Below are 18,696 nucleotides of genomic sequence, written 5' to 3'. Positions count from 1 at the left end.
CAGAGAGTTTTTGAGAGTTTTTGTAGGGAAAATCTTGAGAGTTTTGCTCGTGGAAAGAGCAGAAACATTCACTGTTCTGGTAGATTTATAAGGGATATCCTCTAAGTCTAGTGTTATTCAGTTTCGCAAGTCTGAAGATAGAAGTACAAACATAAATTAGCTCTAAAATAATAAGAATAAATGGTAAGGCTCATTACCTCTGAAGGGCAGCCTCATTATACTCTGGATCATTCCAAGCTTGAGTTCAGCAACTATGTAATGCTGCCTGCCCAGCATTCTGCTAAGATGCTTAAGTGTTGCAGTCACTTCTTCTGTACTCTGCATGTCCACTTTACTCAGAATTGCACTGGATGCTCGCACCATTGCTTGAATAGCATTTGAAGGCACTTGAGCTTCACATTTGTAGCATCTCCAAGGCATATCAGAAGTCTGAGGAGGTATGAGAAGTCCATCTGGAGATTGACACGACTTGCATGAGATTGAACTTAAGTGGGACCCAAGTTCTGTCGGATCGCTACATCTATTACAGACACACGTAAACATCTTGCATGTTGACAGATGTGCCAAACGTGTGCCTGTGCCCCATAGAGTCTGTGTATAAGTTGTGGTTACTGGCACTCCCTTGGGTATGTCAGTGGCAGCTCTGATAATCATCTTTCCATCTGCATACCAGCGCTGTGTATTTGGCAGACAAGAGTGGTTGAGCATGGAGGTTAAGGTGAATATGGCACGGGCACGACTGGAATCATCAATGCTGACCTCATAGGCATTTGTATCAAGAACACCACATATGTGGTGAACCAAACTGGAATCCACATCTAATGCAAGTTGGTCCTGGAATACCTTTACTATCTTTTCTTCGACATATCGACCGATAGGCATCATTTTCCTACGCTCCTTATGACTTTGAAGTGCTTGAAAAACTTCTTTTGCTACTGGGGATTCGTTCATGAGTAGATACACACGCAAAGGTGCCAACAGTAAGCTCAGTTCTCTGAAGTTCATTCTGAAATTTGACCTTTCTTGGAGCCCTAAGCCTTTAATTAACCTACACTCTTCTTCACTATGACCGTTACCATGACAGCCACTTGAGCACAAAGGACCTTTGCAGTTTTTGCAGAGCGCATAGTTTGCATCAACGGCCTTCAGACAGGCCAAGCAAGCTGGGTCAGATGCAGATTTCGGTGCTAAAAGTAATGGAGACTCTCTGAATATAAGTTCTCCTGCAGAAATGTCCCTACGGGCTACCAGAAACCTGCCTTTCCCGGGCTGATACTGTATATCCACAGGAAGAGTGGTCTGTCCTAATTTCTTGTTATGATGAATCGGGATATCTGTGATGTCCAGTCTCAGGCGCTCAGAGCGTGTTTGCAAGTCGTAGTCTGCTCTTACAAGTTCAGTAAACGAGAGCTTGTGATTTTGGTCGTCGTTTTGCTTGTGAGAATCCATTGAAGCTCTGCTTTCCGAGATTCCTTCAGCAGAACTTGGTTGTTGGACATTTTGGTCATGCAATTTGTCCATAGTATCTGGAATGGAAACGAGAAATGGCTAAAATTCTTAACTGCCATATGTCCAAGTTCATTGACTCCTAATTCATTCGTATAACTTTCAATAATGAGTATTGACACGTATTGGGTTTTACAGAGTGAATGAACTTTCCGTAGCCAGAAGAGCAGTTCGAGAGACACTGTCAACTAATTTCTATATGGCTTTCGAAAGGAACTCAAATTTGGGAAGAAAGTTGTTACTGGACATACGGTATATTATGCGCTTCTAGAGATCTACCTTGGTATTGCTACTGATTATAAACAAGTATACTTGGTTCTGTTATTGCAGAGGATAAGAGTAGAAATCTAAACATCCACGCCTGTCCACAACCTCAGACACCAATTAGCAAAACAACGCTTTCTCTCTCTCTCTCTCTCTCTCTCTCTCTCTCTCTCTCTCTCTCTCTCTCTCTCTCTCTCTCTCTCTCAGAAATGCTGCACGATAACGTGTATTTACAAACCTATATCAGACCTAATCAGAATCATTTAAACCTTTATTTGTAAAATGCTTGCAGTGCCATTAGGCTGATGAAGTCATTGCACAAAGCAAGTTACTTGAGAGCAGTCGTTTCAACAGAAATTGCTGAGTTCATATTTAATTACAGATGAAGAGGTTTAAATTATCTGAAAGTTTGTCACGAAAGAGGTAAAAATAAGTTTTGCATGAAAATTATTAAATTTTTTGAATGATTAACCATTGAATTTAAAAGGTGTTGTTTTATTGCTAAGACTAACAAACACTGTATGTGTATGAACTACATTAAACTGTTATACTAAGATTCTTTGAGAATATTCTCGCTAATTAAAATAGCACATGGTCTTCAAGGAAGCTAATTTAGTAGCACAGACAACTTGCAGAGGGGGAATTAGATCCATCAGAGTTCATGAAAAGAAGTCCTGTTGAAAGAGAAGGGGTTGCCTTGAGGGTAATGTCCCTACGCTCTAAAATACCAAGCATGATTTAAATTTACTCTGATCTTTAGCGCCTTGATAATTGTTGCAATGGATCATAATGAGGCCCTGAAACTAACGGTCTAGGTGAATAAGATCATGTGATACATCTCTTGAAGTGTTCTGTCTCAACAACCCAGACGCTGGCACGAACATCAAGGTCTTGGTGGTCTCATGGGTAAAATATTTGTCTAGATCTTTGTTAAAGAAAAAAAGGACAAAATAATCACGATTAAGAAAGTGTTTACTAACCGTTCAATGTAGCATTGTATGGTTAGGGAATTTCGTAATATATAGAACGTAATATACTGTAGAAATCTCTTGATTTTTAGCGAGAATTCTAGGGAAATTTCCGTCATTAACGTAAAGTTAGGGATGGAAAATGGAAGTAAAGTCGGCTTTAAATGAAAGCGTAGCTGTTATTAAAATTTTATGTTATATACGGTGAATTATTTATAACCTGATGAAATCTCTGGAAAGAGTATCATTCACGTATTCTTAATACCTTCACACGCAAACACACTAAAGGCATTTGCTTTGAGGGACCAATAAAAACGTCCAACACAAACCTAATTTTACAAATTGAAAATATTTGCTACACTGTTCATAGTTGAACTAAGCTTCTCACCAGATTCCCAAGTTGAAATAAAAAGCAACTTGGAATTTTATTTCACCCTTTCATCAGGTCGTCCGCCCTCCAAAGACACCTGATTCACAACTATGTCGATCCTTTCTTGATTCAAGATCTTGTTTGCAACAAGTTCGAACACAGCTTCTCGGGTCGGCTGCGCGGAGTTTCTGAGCAATGATCTCGCCCTTTTAATATCCTGAAGAGAGAGAATTCCTTCCCCCCTCTCTCTCTCTCTCTCTCTCTCTCTCTCTCTCTCTCTCTCTCTCTCTCTCTCTGTAAGTCAAATGTAGTCTCTTTGCGGTCGTAGAGTTCTAATGTCATACTTTGTTTTGGCTGCATTTTGATATCGTTCTTTCTTTAGATTTTTCACCTTACTCCTAGTGACAACGACCCCCCCGCCCAGCACATCCACCTCCCACCCCGCTTCGGATCAACGAGAAACTACTAGACGTTCGTGGCGTGCCAAGTTGTGCGGATTAATTGACTGCTACTTTAATGATTCTGCATTTTGTACCATTAGGTTTTCACAAGACCACAACTGTTGTTTAAGCCGAGTATTTAAAACAAGAGTTCATTGGGTTTTAGTTCGTCTTAAACGTGTGATTTATCCTGAAGTGTTAGGAATGAATTTGCTCATCCATTCAAGACCGCCTGTATCAATATCAATAAGTAATCAGGAATTTAACCATTTTCTGACTGCCAGGTTAGTGTACGGCATTTCACATATCATCGCTTGGAAAACAAAGGATCAGAAAACAAAAAAAATACTTTGTGCAGCAGGGGTTCCAAAGTAACGAGATTCTCAGTGTAACGGCAACAAAATGTCATTAGGGAAGAAGAAAGCCAGAAAGCCATTATCATGATGGATATTCTTGCATTCTGACCGCCATTTTGGAGCAAATGAGCCTCTCCTTATTTCTTGTTTCCTATGGCCTTGACCAGAAAAGGACATCTGGTTGCCTATTTCTGTGGCCCCTTCAGAAATGACACCTCGAGACACAAGCAACTGGAATGTATAAAAGAAATTGGTACCAAGAGGATTAGTATTAAAATAGTTCCGTAAATAAGTAGCGTCTAGAAACCACAATAATGTTTCAGGATTAATATAGAACACCTCTCTAGTGCGATCAAGGCTATTCCCCAGAATGAAATGTATATTAGCTGTAAATTCACTACACGAACGATTCCCATTTTGTTATGCACTTGAAAGGCGGTGGTTTTTCAAAGTATGCTTTTAACAATGTTTTCGTAATTAACTTGATAATGTTACCCGAGCTGGGATTCAAGCTGAAGAATTAGGTGAGAAATCATGGAATCTTGATTTTTTGAGGAAAAAATTTTCTTCAATAGAAATTGACGAGATAAGTAGCTTGAAAAACAAAGAAAACGTTATTGAAATGAACGGATGAAGTAGAAAGTTTTGGTGAATTTATAAGTTGTAAAACTAAATCTTGAAAAATAAAACGAAATTGCAAGTTGACGTCCACTTAGTCTCAGCTGCAGGTTATCACATCTAACAGGATCATAGGCGCTGTTACCCCGTTTCACTGATAATTAAAGAATTATAATAAAAATCAAACAGGAGTATGAAGAACTGCAGTATATGTAATATATACTGTTTGATTTTTACTGTATATTATATACATATACATACACACACATATATATATATATGTATGTATATATATATATATATATATATATATATATATATATATATATATATATATATATATATATATATATATATATATATATTATATATATATCAGTTTGATATTATCGACTAAATTGTGGAATTGCCTTCCTAGGGTTGTTGTCGCATTTGGAACTTGAGACGTTTTTTGTTGAGCAGGTTCATTCGGGTCTTAATTCGTAGTTTAGAAGTCTTATTTTATTTGTTCTTTGCTGTTTCAGTTTCCGTACTTGGCTGCTTTTTAAAATGAAACACTTGGGGAACACCTCTCTGATTTCCAACGAAGGTTGGGGTAGTAATAATAATAATAATAATAATAATAATAATAATAATAATAAATTAGAGGAGTGAATTGACAAAGACACCCTCTTGCACGGGAGACTTAGTCACAGAGCGCTTTTTTATGCTGAGGAACAATTACTACACAGTTGAGCACTAGAAAGTTCTTACGTAGCTCACAGGGATTCTTGACACTGAAGGAATGCAGCAGAAGCATGAGGGTTCCCTGGGTACAAGTGCCGACGAAGTCGCCACGCAATCGTTATACCCAGGGAAAGATCAGCAGTAAATCAAGAAGAGTAAATTTTTTTTATTCCTTCAGTGATTCATTGAATCCGTTTTGGTAAATATGAGAGATTTTGGAAGGTTTTGTCAAGTACTGGTCAAAACAAACCTCAGTTTTTGAGAGGGAGAGTCAGAGAGTGTCGATTTCAGATTAAGGTGGTCTTATGCCAGCATGGGATCTTGCTCGTGCGAGCATTCATAAAACAGAAAGAGAGAAGCACTGCAGCTCATTTCGTAGTTTCTCCGTCCCGCAGGACTCAAGGCCCAAAATAAAGAAAGAATTTGTAAAAAGCAGTAAAGATAATCCACTGATTTAAAACGTGTCGAGACACACCTCTCTTCGCTTTCCAAGATACAATTAAATGGCTCTGAATGCCTTGGAAGATATTATAGGAGATTGGGACATTGTGCTGTTTGTTTTTAAGAGTGATTAATTCGTTCTCCGTGTTTACCCTTCATATATATATATATATATATATATATATATATATATATATATATATATATATATGTATATATATATATATATATATATATATATATATATATATATATATATATGTATATATATATATATATATATAAATTAACTTATCACTTACACAATTGTTCTGAGCATTAATACAGTTACTGACAGGACGGATACTTGACGATGAGGACTGTTGGTCCTAGAAAGCCCGTAACTTTTCCTGAATAAATATCTCTGCTAGATACCATCCAGTTTTAATGAGGTCTTGTTAGTAAAAATATATATATATATATATATATATATATATATATATATATATATAATACTGTATATACATGTATGTATATATACACACATACATAATTATATATATATATATATATATATATATATATATATATATATATATATATATATATATATATATATATATATATATATATATATATATATATATATATATATCAGTAAAACGTTTCCTCCAAAGAGAGGATGGCTCAAGAGCAAAAACAAGTCAAGAGTCACTATGACATTCATACTTTAGCCGCTAAATCGTGGGTGAATCCCTGTTCAGAAAACTTTCAAGCCACTATTTGCATCATACACTTAGGCAAAGGGATGTTTAGCAGTTCGTTCATTCCCGTCTATCCTGCTTTCAGTCTCAAGCCTCCTGGAAAATAGAGTCCTTCTCTTCCGGTACCTCTCCATTCCATCTGTATAGCACTTCATAGTCCTTCCTCGCATTTTCCAATCTAACATTCCATTTTATATTCTTTACTAACTTACCGTCCTCCATTCTTTCCCTCTCGAAACATTCTGATCAACTTTTCCCTCTTAGTAGCTTTGGTGTTTTTTCACATTGCATTGAAGATCTACACTGCACTTCCATAATGGAGAGGCTGGCTCTACAACACATTGTCATTCCCAACTTGGCTGTTCCCATTTTTATTCTTTTGCACATATCCTGATACCTTCCTTTGCTTCACGTATTCTGTGATTCACTCTTCATCCTACCATCATCCGTTATATTTACTGATAGGTACAGTCACTCAAAAATGTTTTGCAACATACTTCAAAAGTTTTCGGACAACAGCTTATAATAGTGACATCTGGCGCTATTTGGCAACTCTGTCATAAGCACATGAAACAACCACAGACAAGATTGGTGCGTCAGAGAAGTTACCTCTCGTTTCCCTTAAACCGGTTTTTATTTCTCTCTATCATTATTATAATTCCTTTATTTCTCTCTTCATCATTATTATGATTCCTTTATTTCTCCATCATTATTATAATTCCTTTATTTATTTCTCTCTCTCTCTCTCTCTCTCTCTCTCTCTCTCTCTCTCTCTCTCTCTCTCTCTCTGCCACTTAGTATCCATTGGGTGTTACCCGATTTTCTCCCTATCCTTTGCCACTGGTTTATTTATCCAAGAAGAAGAAAGTCTCTGAATTTACTCCCATAAGGTTTAAATGGATGAATAATTAGTTTTTTATTTGACTCTTTTACCCTAGCATCATGAGCGAATTTTTTCAAAATGTTTCGTAAGTTTTCGTAATACGGATTTTTCACTCAACATTCTTTTTTATATTGTTAACCGTATGATTAATAACCAAAATCGAATAAGAAAAGCACATTTCTTTGTATCCATAAAACGAATAAATTACCGTTAGGTGAACGAAAACTTCTGGAACATGTTGCAAAACATTTTTGAGTGACTGCACTTAAATGATTAACCGAATTAACCAATTCCATTCTCCCATCATCTGCATCAACATTCACTGCTTCATATTCCTGGTTTCCATTTACCTCCTCAGACTTACACGTTTTCCTATTTACTTTCAACTTTCATCTCTTTCAAACGCTTTCATACTCAGTCAGTAGTTTCTGCGGTTAATCTTTACTATCCCAAGTCAAAACTGTATCGGCTGCAAACACCATTTAATCCGCTCACCTTCCACGACTCATTTTCTTCTCACACAATCCTGGCTAGGTTAAACTAGCTTATCAGACATTTCCTTTGGGTGTAAGTTATTCTTAAGGTAGTTTAATATTTGTCAGTATACAGAAAGTCGTGTATGTCAATGACAAAACCATATGTATATTATATATATATATATATATATATATATATATATATATATATATATATATATATACACACATACGTATAAGTATATACACATATACATATATACATATATATACACAAATATATGTACATATATATATACCCTGTATATGTGTGTGTGTGTGTGTATCCTGATCCTTTTGGTCATTATACCAGACTTCCAGAGAACGAGCGACGAAAGTCTTCAATTTATCCCTGTTTTGTTGACCTGTGAAATACGCAGTTAAAAGGATGGCCCTTTTTCGTGAAAAATTTTGTCGGTTAATGTGGCTTTGTAACGTATTGAAACGCACCTTGGCAACGGTTTTCAGATCATGCCAAAAGTCATGCAAATCTAGAAGTTTTATTTTCCTCATTATAAAGTTATTTTTTTGCTTTGCTTCAGTTATCTTGACCATTTGCCTTTTATTTATCCATTAATAGAGATGCTTGAATTTCTTTAATGATTTTATTGTAGCTTCAGCATAGTTTAGATCAGTTCTCAAAACCTGAGTTTGTGAAACGATTATAATAAAATTCTGTGCTTACATATATGTATACGTGTGCAGCACCTATTAAAATGCGTGTGTTTAACTATCATCATTTCACTTCTTGCTGAATATTCTTATCTTGTCAAGTGCCCCATGTCATCCAGTGACGTGAAAAATGTCTATGCTGCTTGAGAAAACATCGCATTACTTTACGTTGCAATACAAGCAGAGTCACTCGGTACATCAGGATCGCTAAAGGTGTTAATCTAGATTAGGGGGCCAAGGGCTGTCTGGCGTCGGTACAGCTTTTTCGGGAAGGTCCTTACAAAGAAAGTAAGAAAGGAAAAAGCAAGCACTCAAGGCAGCTGTGATTCACTGCCAGAAATGAAATGTTTAGTTAAGAGGTTGTAGAAATACGCTTGTTATTAAACCATTTGCAGGGCTAGACTGGCTCTCCGTAATCAGGGTGATCAAAGTACATGTCTTTACAAGCCAGGAATTCGTACAAACCAAAACACAGCACAGTGCAGAGCGAAGTTTTAATTTCTAGACGTTTCCCTTGTACTGCGCGCAAATCAAGTCCACAAATTCTCTTAGATTCACCTTTTTAATGGATCATGGTTTTTTTTTTTTTGTCGGTATGACGTCGCTTTTATCTTGAGTTTCATGTATGAAGAAAAATTTTCATGCTTGAGAGTATGTGAGGAAAAACAGGGTTTAAGCCCGGGATATGAAGTCTCTTTATAAGTCGACGTTGTTGCTGAACGTAAAAAGTAGTAGTCTAGTTTAGTAATGTGTACCACTAGTACATTATACATATATATACATATACTGTATATATGTTTGTATGTATATATATATATATATATATATATATATATATATATATATATATATATATATATATATGTATATATATATATAGAGAGAGAGAGAGAGAGAGAGAGAATAAAGGGTTATGGACACTTGATATTGACGAATAAGAACAGTTACGTAGTCTACACTTTTAATTTTCCTTCTCAGGTAAAATTTCAAGCATAGCTTTTCATGAGTCATTGACTAAAGGCTCAGTTTTTCTGCAAACAGTAAACGACACAATGACCTGATTTTATATCAACTATTAAACATTTACTTTTTTAATTTATGACTCTGGATTTGTTTGTCTGCAAACTTGTTTACTTTATCGTCTGTGCTGCTACATGATTATTACCATGAACATTTTGATGCAGTTTATCATTTTTGGGAGTACCGTAATTGCTTCATGTAATCTCAATTAAAGTTTTGTCCACATTGATTACAGTATTCTCTGGTCATTAAACGTGTGATTTATTTGATGTTTTACATAAATAACAATAATAATAATAATAATAATAATAATAATAATAATATATGAACAAATAACTTTTTAAGCTTCATAAGTTGCATCAAACATTTTGCAACGCAATGTTATACAAGCATGCACAGCGCTTTTTAACTTGCAAATTACACGCGAGTAATGAACGTATTCACCAGATGAGACCATTAACTCATGTCATGAATCAACTTCCTAGTAACGCCGCTTCGTTTCACAAAACATGTTTTTGAGCAAGTTCCTATAGAGTTCACAGATCCCTCCTCGACCCCCTCCTCCCCTTACCTACCCTACCTGTATTGGCACCTGATTGATTCATTAAGGGTATCTCGTTATCGCTTCATATCACCCGTTATCTCTGGGCAAATCCGTTCTCCGGCGATTATAATGACCTGGAAACTGAAATTTCACAGGCTTAGATATCATGTCCCTTTACTAATAGCCAGCAAGAAAATGTACTATGTTTACAAAGTATACATCACGCCTAATACACCGATTTATTGTTAGATTTTGTTTTCATAGTAGAAAGCGTTGGAACTACCACCAGACTTCCGCGAGTTTTCGTCTTACGTGTTACTGAGCATAATCTGGCAGGGTAATGTACCCGTTGCTTGCTGCCGCAAGGCAACTAATCTTGGACAGCCTTTCCGCCTTGGGTCAAACGGTATACTGCGCTTTATTTATTTATTTATTCATTTATCTTTTTTATTCAGTGTGTTGGCTCAATAGTTAGAGAGTAAACTGCGTGACATTTGTTTTCCAAATAACTTTAGATTAGATTGCCAGATAAATATCACCGTACCTTTAGATGGATGGCCAGCGCTTGCATTAGGCCAGGTTAACATAATTAGTTAAAACAACATTTTTGTAGACAATTCGCCTAACAATCCAAACTGTTTGAAAAACAATCTTGGGTTCATTGTAGGCACGCCTTTCAACTAACGACTACCATTGGCGTAATCATTATTTATTATATTACTGTTGGTGTTGTTATTAAAAACAGAATCAGCTTCAGTTATTGCACAGGTGCACAAGTGCCCGCATTTCAGAAAGGCCCCTCGAACTAAATATTATCCGCCATAGTCTTTTTGGCATATTGTCTTCGTAAACAAACTATGTCTCGGCTCCTGGGCGTGTCTCAAGCGTGTAGTCATTCCTGTCTAGTTCTGACCAATTAGCAAAATGCTTCCAAGCAGGTGATGCCTTCCGGAAACATAGAAATTAACAATAAACTGTTTGCCTTTACCATCCTGGTACCCGGCTCTGACCCGCGCAGAATAGAAGAGAATACAGAATGTAGGCCAAAGGCCAAGCGCTGGGACCTATGAGGTCATTCAGCGCTGAAAATTAAATTGACAGTTAGTAAGGAGGTTTGAAAGGTGTAACAGGAGCAAAGCTTCGCAGTTGCACTCGGAAACAATTTTTAGAGGGTGGAAAGTCAGATAGAAGAAAGAAATATAAACGGAGGTACGATAAAAGGAATGAAAGAGGTTGCAGCTAGGGGCCGAAGGGACTACATTGAACCACGTGAGGTGCACTGACAGCCGTACCCTCTACGGGGCTGAACCGCGCAGAAATGCAGACAGAGACACTCGCTACTTTCTTGTGCGTTATTTGCTTGCGAAAAATGAGAAAACATTTTCGGGAACTACGTTATATATATTTTACCTCTCTCCTTATAGAGTTAATTATCATTATTGTTATTTAGATTATTTAAGATTTGCTCCATGATATACTTTCACATTTAATTTAATTTCTGTCTTCAGAGATATCTCGTTAGCTCTAAGAATGATGTTTTATATATTTAAAAATGGACTTTTTACACGCTAGTATTTACACCAGCATGAAACCCTATGAGTGATATTCTTTATATAATTATATATATATATATATATATATATATATATGTGTATATATGTGTGTGTGTGTGTGTGTGTGTGTATATATCACACATTACCACAGGTGAACAATAAGAGACGGGGTGTAGGTCCTCTTATTTTTCACCTGTGGTAATGTGTGATAAAGGAATCACGTACAAAAAAGTGATAATAATTATATATATATATATATATATATATATATATATATATATATATATATATATATATATATATATATATATATATATACACACACTTGACTTTTGCTTTTTGGATATTAAAGTCTTTTTCTTCCGATACTTTATCCAGCACTTTATAGGTTTTCTGCTCATCCTCTTCCTTCTCACCAGTTCAGATTTATACATTGTTTTCACAGCCTTTCGTCCGACCTTCCCTTCACTTGACCAGCCCATCTCAGAAAACACTGATCCATCTTGTGACCTGCACTATTATTTTACCACTTTTGTGTTTATTTCCTACTGTTTCAGGTCTTCTCATTCTACAAATGGTTCTTAAGCACTCCATATCAACAATTTGAACCTTTCAACAATTATTTTATTTATTTACGTTCATCACTCACTCTTCATTGCAGTAAAGGAGGGTGTACTCAACAATTCCTTCATTCATTCCAGCTTTGTGCCCCATGCATATTCTTTTTCTCTTCCAGATCTTTGGCATATGCTCCGCTACTCTCACTGTTTCATATATTCTGTAACTCGCCACTTCTCTCATGCCACAATTATCCGATACATGGATTCCCAAACACCTATAAGATTAAAAACTTCTTGATCCACATTAACGTCCATTGCTCCATGTTCCTGGTTTTATATACAATAACAAATTTACTCTTGCTCATATTTACTTATTTTTCTTAGAAACAGATTCAACTCTCACTAGTTTATGTAGTTTCTCCTCTCTGTCGCCAGTCAACTCCAAAGTATCAGCGAACATCAGACATTCCGCACACCATACATAACACAAATTCATATACCAGAGCTGTGCACTTCCCTTATAATGTCCTTTGCCTGACTTTTCACATCAGTCAGTCTAAAAAGACAATATAAAGCAAAGCCACAGTTAAACTAAGCAAGCCACCTCGCTGTCTACGTTAGCCACATATTTAGTACATGATCACTTCCGTCATGAAAGCTCCTACTGTACTTGCCGTATACAAAATTCTTTCTATATCAGATTGTATTAATTTAATCTTAACATTTTTCATGGCCAGTGCTGAATTTTCTTCTTGTTCTCAAACTTCTCACGTAACTGCTTTAAAATAACTAGTGGAGCCACACACCATCCTCCTTACCCGAAGCCTCTCTGCTCTTCACCCACCAGTCCTTTTTCTGTCTCTCTTATTAATAAATCAAAATCTTCCCATACACATTCCCCAGTGTGATTTATAACTCTTTTATTCACCTCTCGCATATTTTGATTCTTATTAAACGGAATAATTAATTCTCTCGTAACGACATAACTTACACATAACCTAAGCATATTACAAACTAAGTGATTTAATAAATATAGAAGTTTGTACCTGTGGAGTTCAACGGCGAACCGTCAAAGTCGATGATAGTCGCGGTGCAAAATGAAGTCACGATTATTCAGGATTGAAGTCAAAATTTGAAATTGGAATCACGGTGTGCAATTGAAGTCAACGATGCAAGACTGGTGTTCAGATGAAATCACGATGCAGTATTCAAGTCACAGAAGCAGACTTTGAGTGAACTCAGAAAGTGGCAAAGCTGAGAGAGCTTCTCGTAAGGTCTTGTTGACCAAATTGTGGGTGTGTCCCGAAGGCAACGTTTATATCTCCTCTGATTGCGAGAGCGGTTACGGAAGGTTATGTCACTTTGGGAAGGGAGATGGTGGGGCCGAAGGAGGGGGGATGATCAGGAGAGGGGTCATAAGGCACATTCTGCAAAAGATAAGGAGGACGACGATTCCTAGAATCTCTGCCAAGTATGATTCCTGATCAGATGGCGAAAAAACTCCTGATTGTTTTTTAATTCGTTTATGATGTCAGTTTTTCCCCAGAAATCCTCACTGAACAAGGCTAGAATCAGATGTTCTTAAGACGTGGTTGAAGATGGATGGCAGCGAGTACAGTATGTTTATGTAGAGATGGTTTCTTGGGAGGACGCGGGAGAGGTCATGCGGTTTACTTGAAATTAGTAGTCGGAGAAAAATGCGCTAAAAACGCATGAGGTACTGGCTCAGTTTAGAGGGAGGATGGTGGGTGCGGATGCAGCCTGGTTGCTCCCCACAACAATGCAAACCTTGCGGAGGAGTTTGCCGATGGGGGAAGTGGGCCAAGAGTGCATGGGCAATGCAGTTTCTAAAACTTGCTCATAGCTGCCAGAAGGAACGAGCTTAGTCGAACGTAACACCGTAAGACTAAAACGCTTAATAAGTCACGTATGAGTTTATCGCCTACTCCTGCAATAGCATCTATTGTCTTCCGTTTGTTCCCAAAACTAGTTTTCTTTTCTCATTTTTTAAATGAAGAAGAACGTTGTGGACGAAATCAATCGTAGTTTTACTGATCTGATCATGCGTTCATTCGGCTGGTTTTTCACCATACGAAGCACAATCCAAAGACAAATATAAGAAAGTTTGCATGGCTTCACAACGTAGATGAGCTTTGTTTTTTTTTTTTTAGTGGGAACGAGCATGGTAACAAGATAGAAGGACAGATTTCCCATTATGTAGACTCTCAGGTGGCAGGGGAAGTACAAGAACAAAGCTATCGGTCAGTTTTTATATGTTTATTAAGCTTTGTGAAATGTAATGTCTTTTCAGCCAGTGCCAGTATCAATGAATAAAAAAAAAAAAACTTATAGAAATGAAAGTCTAGACAGTTTTTACTTTTTAAGCATCGCCATTACATACTCAACGTGTGCGTTTATAAGTATGCAGCAGCTATCTGCAACTCTCTCAAGTCAGCAGAGACAAGCATAAGCGAAATATACATACACACGCCTACGCAAACACACAAACATATATACTGTATATATATATATACATAATATATATATATATATATATATATATATATATATATATATATATATATATATATATATATATATATATATATATATATATATATATATATATATATATATATGTATATATATTGTATATATATATATACTGTTGAGTTGTTTAGTTGAAAAATGAATCTGGGGTACATTTCTAGAGATTACGAAGAAATAGTCTGTGTTTTAGTTTTCTGTTCGTCCGCACTTTTCCTGTCCGCCCTCAGATCTTAAAACTACTGAGGCTAGAGGGATGCAGATTGGTAGGTTGATCATCCACCCTCCTATCATCAAACATACCAAATTGCAGCCCTCTAGCCTGTAGTTTTTATTTTATTTAAAGTTAATGTTAGCCATGATCGTGCGTCTGGGAACGATATAGGACATGCCACCACCGGGCCGTGGTTAAAGTTTAATGGGCCGCGGCTCATACAGCATTATACCGAGACCTCCGAAAGATAGATTTTTGGTGGCCTTGATTATACGCTGTACAGAAAACTCGAATGCGCCGAAGAAGCTTTGATGCATTTTTTACTTGTTTCCTATTATAAGTGATTATTTTGAAAGTTTCTACAAATAACTGTCATCAAGGTAATTCACCATACTAAAATTCGCCTTTATTTTTCATCTTATCAGTTTTTATATTTTCTTTGTTTTCCAGAATTAATGGTGAATAAAGAATTTTCTTTATTGATAAGTTTGAGCTTTTTATATTTTGAAAAATTTTTTCGGTTATCCATTGTTGAAGTCATGCAAGTTTAATATTAATTCAGTTAATAGCTGATCAATTTCCAAAGCGCTAATGGAGATCACACTATGGGGAAATGATAAAATATCGAAATGGGTCATTTTTTTTATTAAGCAGCTCGACCTCGTATTCTCTGCCACGTAGGAGGGTAGTGCCGTCAGTGCACCTCACGTGGTGCAGTGTAGGCATTACTTAAGGTTCTATGCAGCGTCCCTTCGGCCTCTAGCTGCAACCCCTTTCATTCCTTTTACTGTTCCTCTGTTCATATTCTTCCGTCTTACTTTCCACCCTCTTTTAACAATTGTTTCGACTGCAACTGCGAGGTTTTCCTCCTATTACACCTTTTAAACTTCTCACTCCCAATTCAGCGCTGAATGACCTCATAGGTCCCAGCGCTTGGATTTGTGCCTAAATTGTATATACTATCTGTCTATCTATCTCGTATTCTCTGGTCGGCCAAAGCTGGTTGTGGTTTAGCCTTTTTTAGGGAGCTTCTTGCCCTTTGCCCATGGATAGTCTTGTGGGTAATAAACCAGTTTTATGGGAGGTTGTTCTCATATTAGTTTGGGGTCTCGGGACACAGAACTGCCCTCGCTATTTTTCTATGGCCGAGTCTTCATCATCAACGTTCATAAACAACACTAATCATCATTTTGGGGACATAGAGGACTCAAATTGAAACGTTGAAAAATTTGACATTTTTCCATATGCGGACCTGCAGAATTTGAACAGAATTTCTGGTGAAATTTGATTTGCTCCAATTTCTTTTTATTTAACTCTATGGCCGAGTCTTCATCATGAACGTTGATAAACAACATTAATCTTCATTTTGGGGATACAGAGAGCTGAAATTGAAGCGTTGAAAAATTTAAAATTTTTTCCAAACGCGGGCCTGCAGAATTTTGACAGAATTTCTGGTGAAATTTTATTTGCACCCATTTTTTTTATTTCACTCTATATGTCCGAATCTTCATCGAGAGCGTTCATAAACAACGCTAATCTTCATCTTGGGAACATAGAGTGCTAAAATTGAAATGCTAAAAAATTTTACATTTTTACCATAGGCGGATCTGTAGAATTTGGACAATTTCTGGTGATATTTGATTTCCTTCTGTTTCTTTTTGTTTCATTCTGTTGATGAGTCTTCATCATCAGCGTTCTATAAACAACACTAATCTTCATTTTTGGGACATAGAGAACCAAAATTGAAAAGTTGAAAAATTTGGCATTTTTTTCCATACGCAATTCTGCAGAATTTAGACAGAATTTATGGAGAAATTTGATTTGCCCTAATATCTTTTTATTTCACTCTGTGGCCGAGTCTTCATCATCGACATTCATAAACAACACTGATCTTCATTTTTGGGACATAGAGAGCTAAAATTGAAACGTTAAAAAATTTTACATTTTCTTCCTTACACGAACTTGTAGAATTTGAACAGAATTTCTGGTGAAGTTTGATTTGCTCCAGTTTTTTTTATTTCACTCTGTCCTAGTATTCATCATCACTATTCATAAACAACACCAATATTCGTTTTGGGGATATAGAAAACTAAAATTGAAACATTGAAAAATTTGACATTTTTCCATACGCGGACCTGCAGAATTTGGACAGAATTTCTGGTGAAATTTGAGTAGCTCAATTTCTTTTTATTTCACTTTATGGCCGAGTCTTCATCATCAAAGTTCATGAACAACACTAATCATTTTGGGGAAATAGAGGACTAAAATTGAAACGTTGAAAAATTTGACATTTTTCCATGCGTGGACGTGCAGAATTTGGGTAGAATTTCAGGTGAAATTTGATTTGCTCCAATTTCTTTTTATTTTACTCAATGTCTGAGTCTTCATCATCAGTGTTCATAAACAGTAAAGAGAGCTAAAATTGAAACGTTGAAAACAGTTTTTGCATACGCGGACCTGCCGAATTTGAAGAGAATTTCTGGTGAAATTTGATTTGCTCCAATTTCTTCTTATTTCACTCTGTGGCCGAGTCTTCATCATGATCGTTTATAAACAACACTAATCTTCATTTTGGGGACATAGAGGACCAAAACTCAAACTGTGAAAAATTTGACGTTTTTCCCATATGCGGACCTGCAGAATTTGGACAGAATTTCTGGTGAAATTTGATTTGCTCCAATTTCCTTTTATTTCACTCTGTGGCCGAGTCTTCATCATCAACGTTCATAAACAACACTAATATTCATTTTGGGGACATAGAGGACCAAAACAGCCCTTTGTTGGCCGAATCGGTTGAGCTTCAGACTGACACTCGATGGGCCGGAGTTCAATTCCCGCGGCCGGCTGATGAAGAGTTGGAGGAATGTATTTCTGGTGATAGAAATTCATTTCTCGCTATAATGTGGTTCGGATTCCACAATAAGCTGTAGGTCCCGTTGCTAAGTAACCAATTGGTTCTTAGCCACGTAAAATAAGTCTAATCCTTCGGGCCAGCCCTAGGAGAGCTGTTAATCAGCTCAGTGGTCTGGTAAAACTAAGGTATACTTACTTTAGAGGACCAAAACTGAAACGGTGAAAAATTTGACGTTTTTCCTGCAGAATTTGGACAGAATTTCTGATGAAATTTTATTTGCTCCATTTTTTTTTTTTTTAACTCTATGGCCGAGTCTTCACCATCAACGTTCATAAACAGCACTAATCTTCATGTTGGGGAAATAGAGGACCAAGATTGAAACGTTTAAAAATTTGACATTTTTCCATACGCGTGTAAAAGAAAATTCGGTAAATTTTATACTTATTCCATAGTTCTACATTTAACGAAAAAATAAATGTAAGAACCTTGAGTGTGGAGTGTAAAGAAATATCTTTATACTTTTTTGTTTATTTTTCTTATTTGTATTCAAGAATACAGTATAAGTCTTTTGTTTAATTTGGTGAAGGTTTGAACTGGAGGCAATGGTTTAGTGGTAATAAGGTAATTTACAAATTTGTTTCTTTACCATTGAGCTGGATAGCTCTTGAAACTGACTGCTTGGCAGTTAAATATGCATCGATCCTGCCTTGGGGTGTTTTCTGTTCAGGAGTCCAGCCCAGTCCACTTCAGAGTTCAGATTCCAGTCCAGAGCGGAGTTTCATCGAACCCATCCAGATTTTCTGGAGATTTTTCATATTTTGGAAAGCTTTAACAGACATGGAGCAGTAAATTCCACCAAGGCCAAGTGAAACGGTTTCGAGGACGGAGGAAGGCGACCCATG

The 18,696-nt window shown here is 36.6% G+C and overlaps 2 protein-coding genes across 3 annotated transcripts in view; one reads left to right on the top strand and one right to left on the bottom strand.

The window, feature by feature from the left end:
• The window catches only part of LOC136839001 (SET domain-containing protein SmydA-8-like), a 15,965-nt gene extending 2,512 nt beyond the window's left edge, over positions 1-13,453 (bottom strand). Inside the window, exons 1-2 of the mRNA XM_067104679.1 lie at positions 13,226-13,453; positions 198-1,526 (exon numbers count right to left, since the gene is read on the bottom strand). Of these exons, the coding sequence (XP_066960780.1) occupies positions 198-1,521 (1,324 nt within the window). The 5' untranslated portion in view covers positions 1,522-1,526; positions 13,226-13,453. The remainder of the gene's footprint in view (positions 1-197; positions 1,527-13,225) is intronic.
• The window catches only part of Nemp (Nuclear envelope integral membrane protein), a 215,263-nt gene that overhangs the window by 51,620 nt on the left and 144,947 nt on the right, over positions 1-18,696 (top strand). The gene's annotated exons all lie outside the window — the stretch shown is intronic.

The sequence above is a fragment of the Macrobrachium rosenbergii genome, chromosome 5 (assembly GCF_040412425.1).
Source record: "Macrobrachium rosenbergii isolate ZJJX-2024 chromosome 5, ASM4041242v1, whole genome shotgun sequence".
Classification (NCBI taxonomy): domain Eukaryota; kingdom Metazoa; phylum Arthropoda; class Malacostraca; order Decapoda; family Palaemonidae; genus Macrobrachium; species Macrobrachium rosenbergii.
Note: the sequence above shows the minus strand (reverse complement) of the source record. Positions and strands in the feature narration are given on the sequence as shown.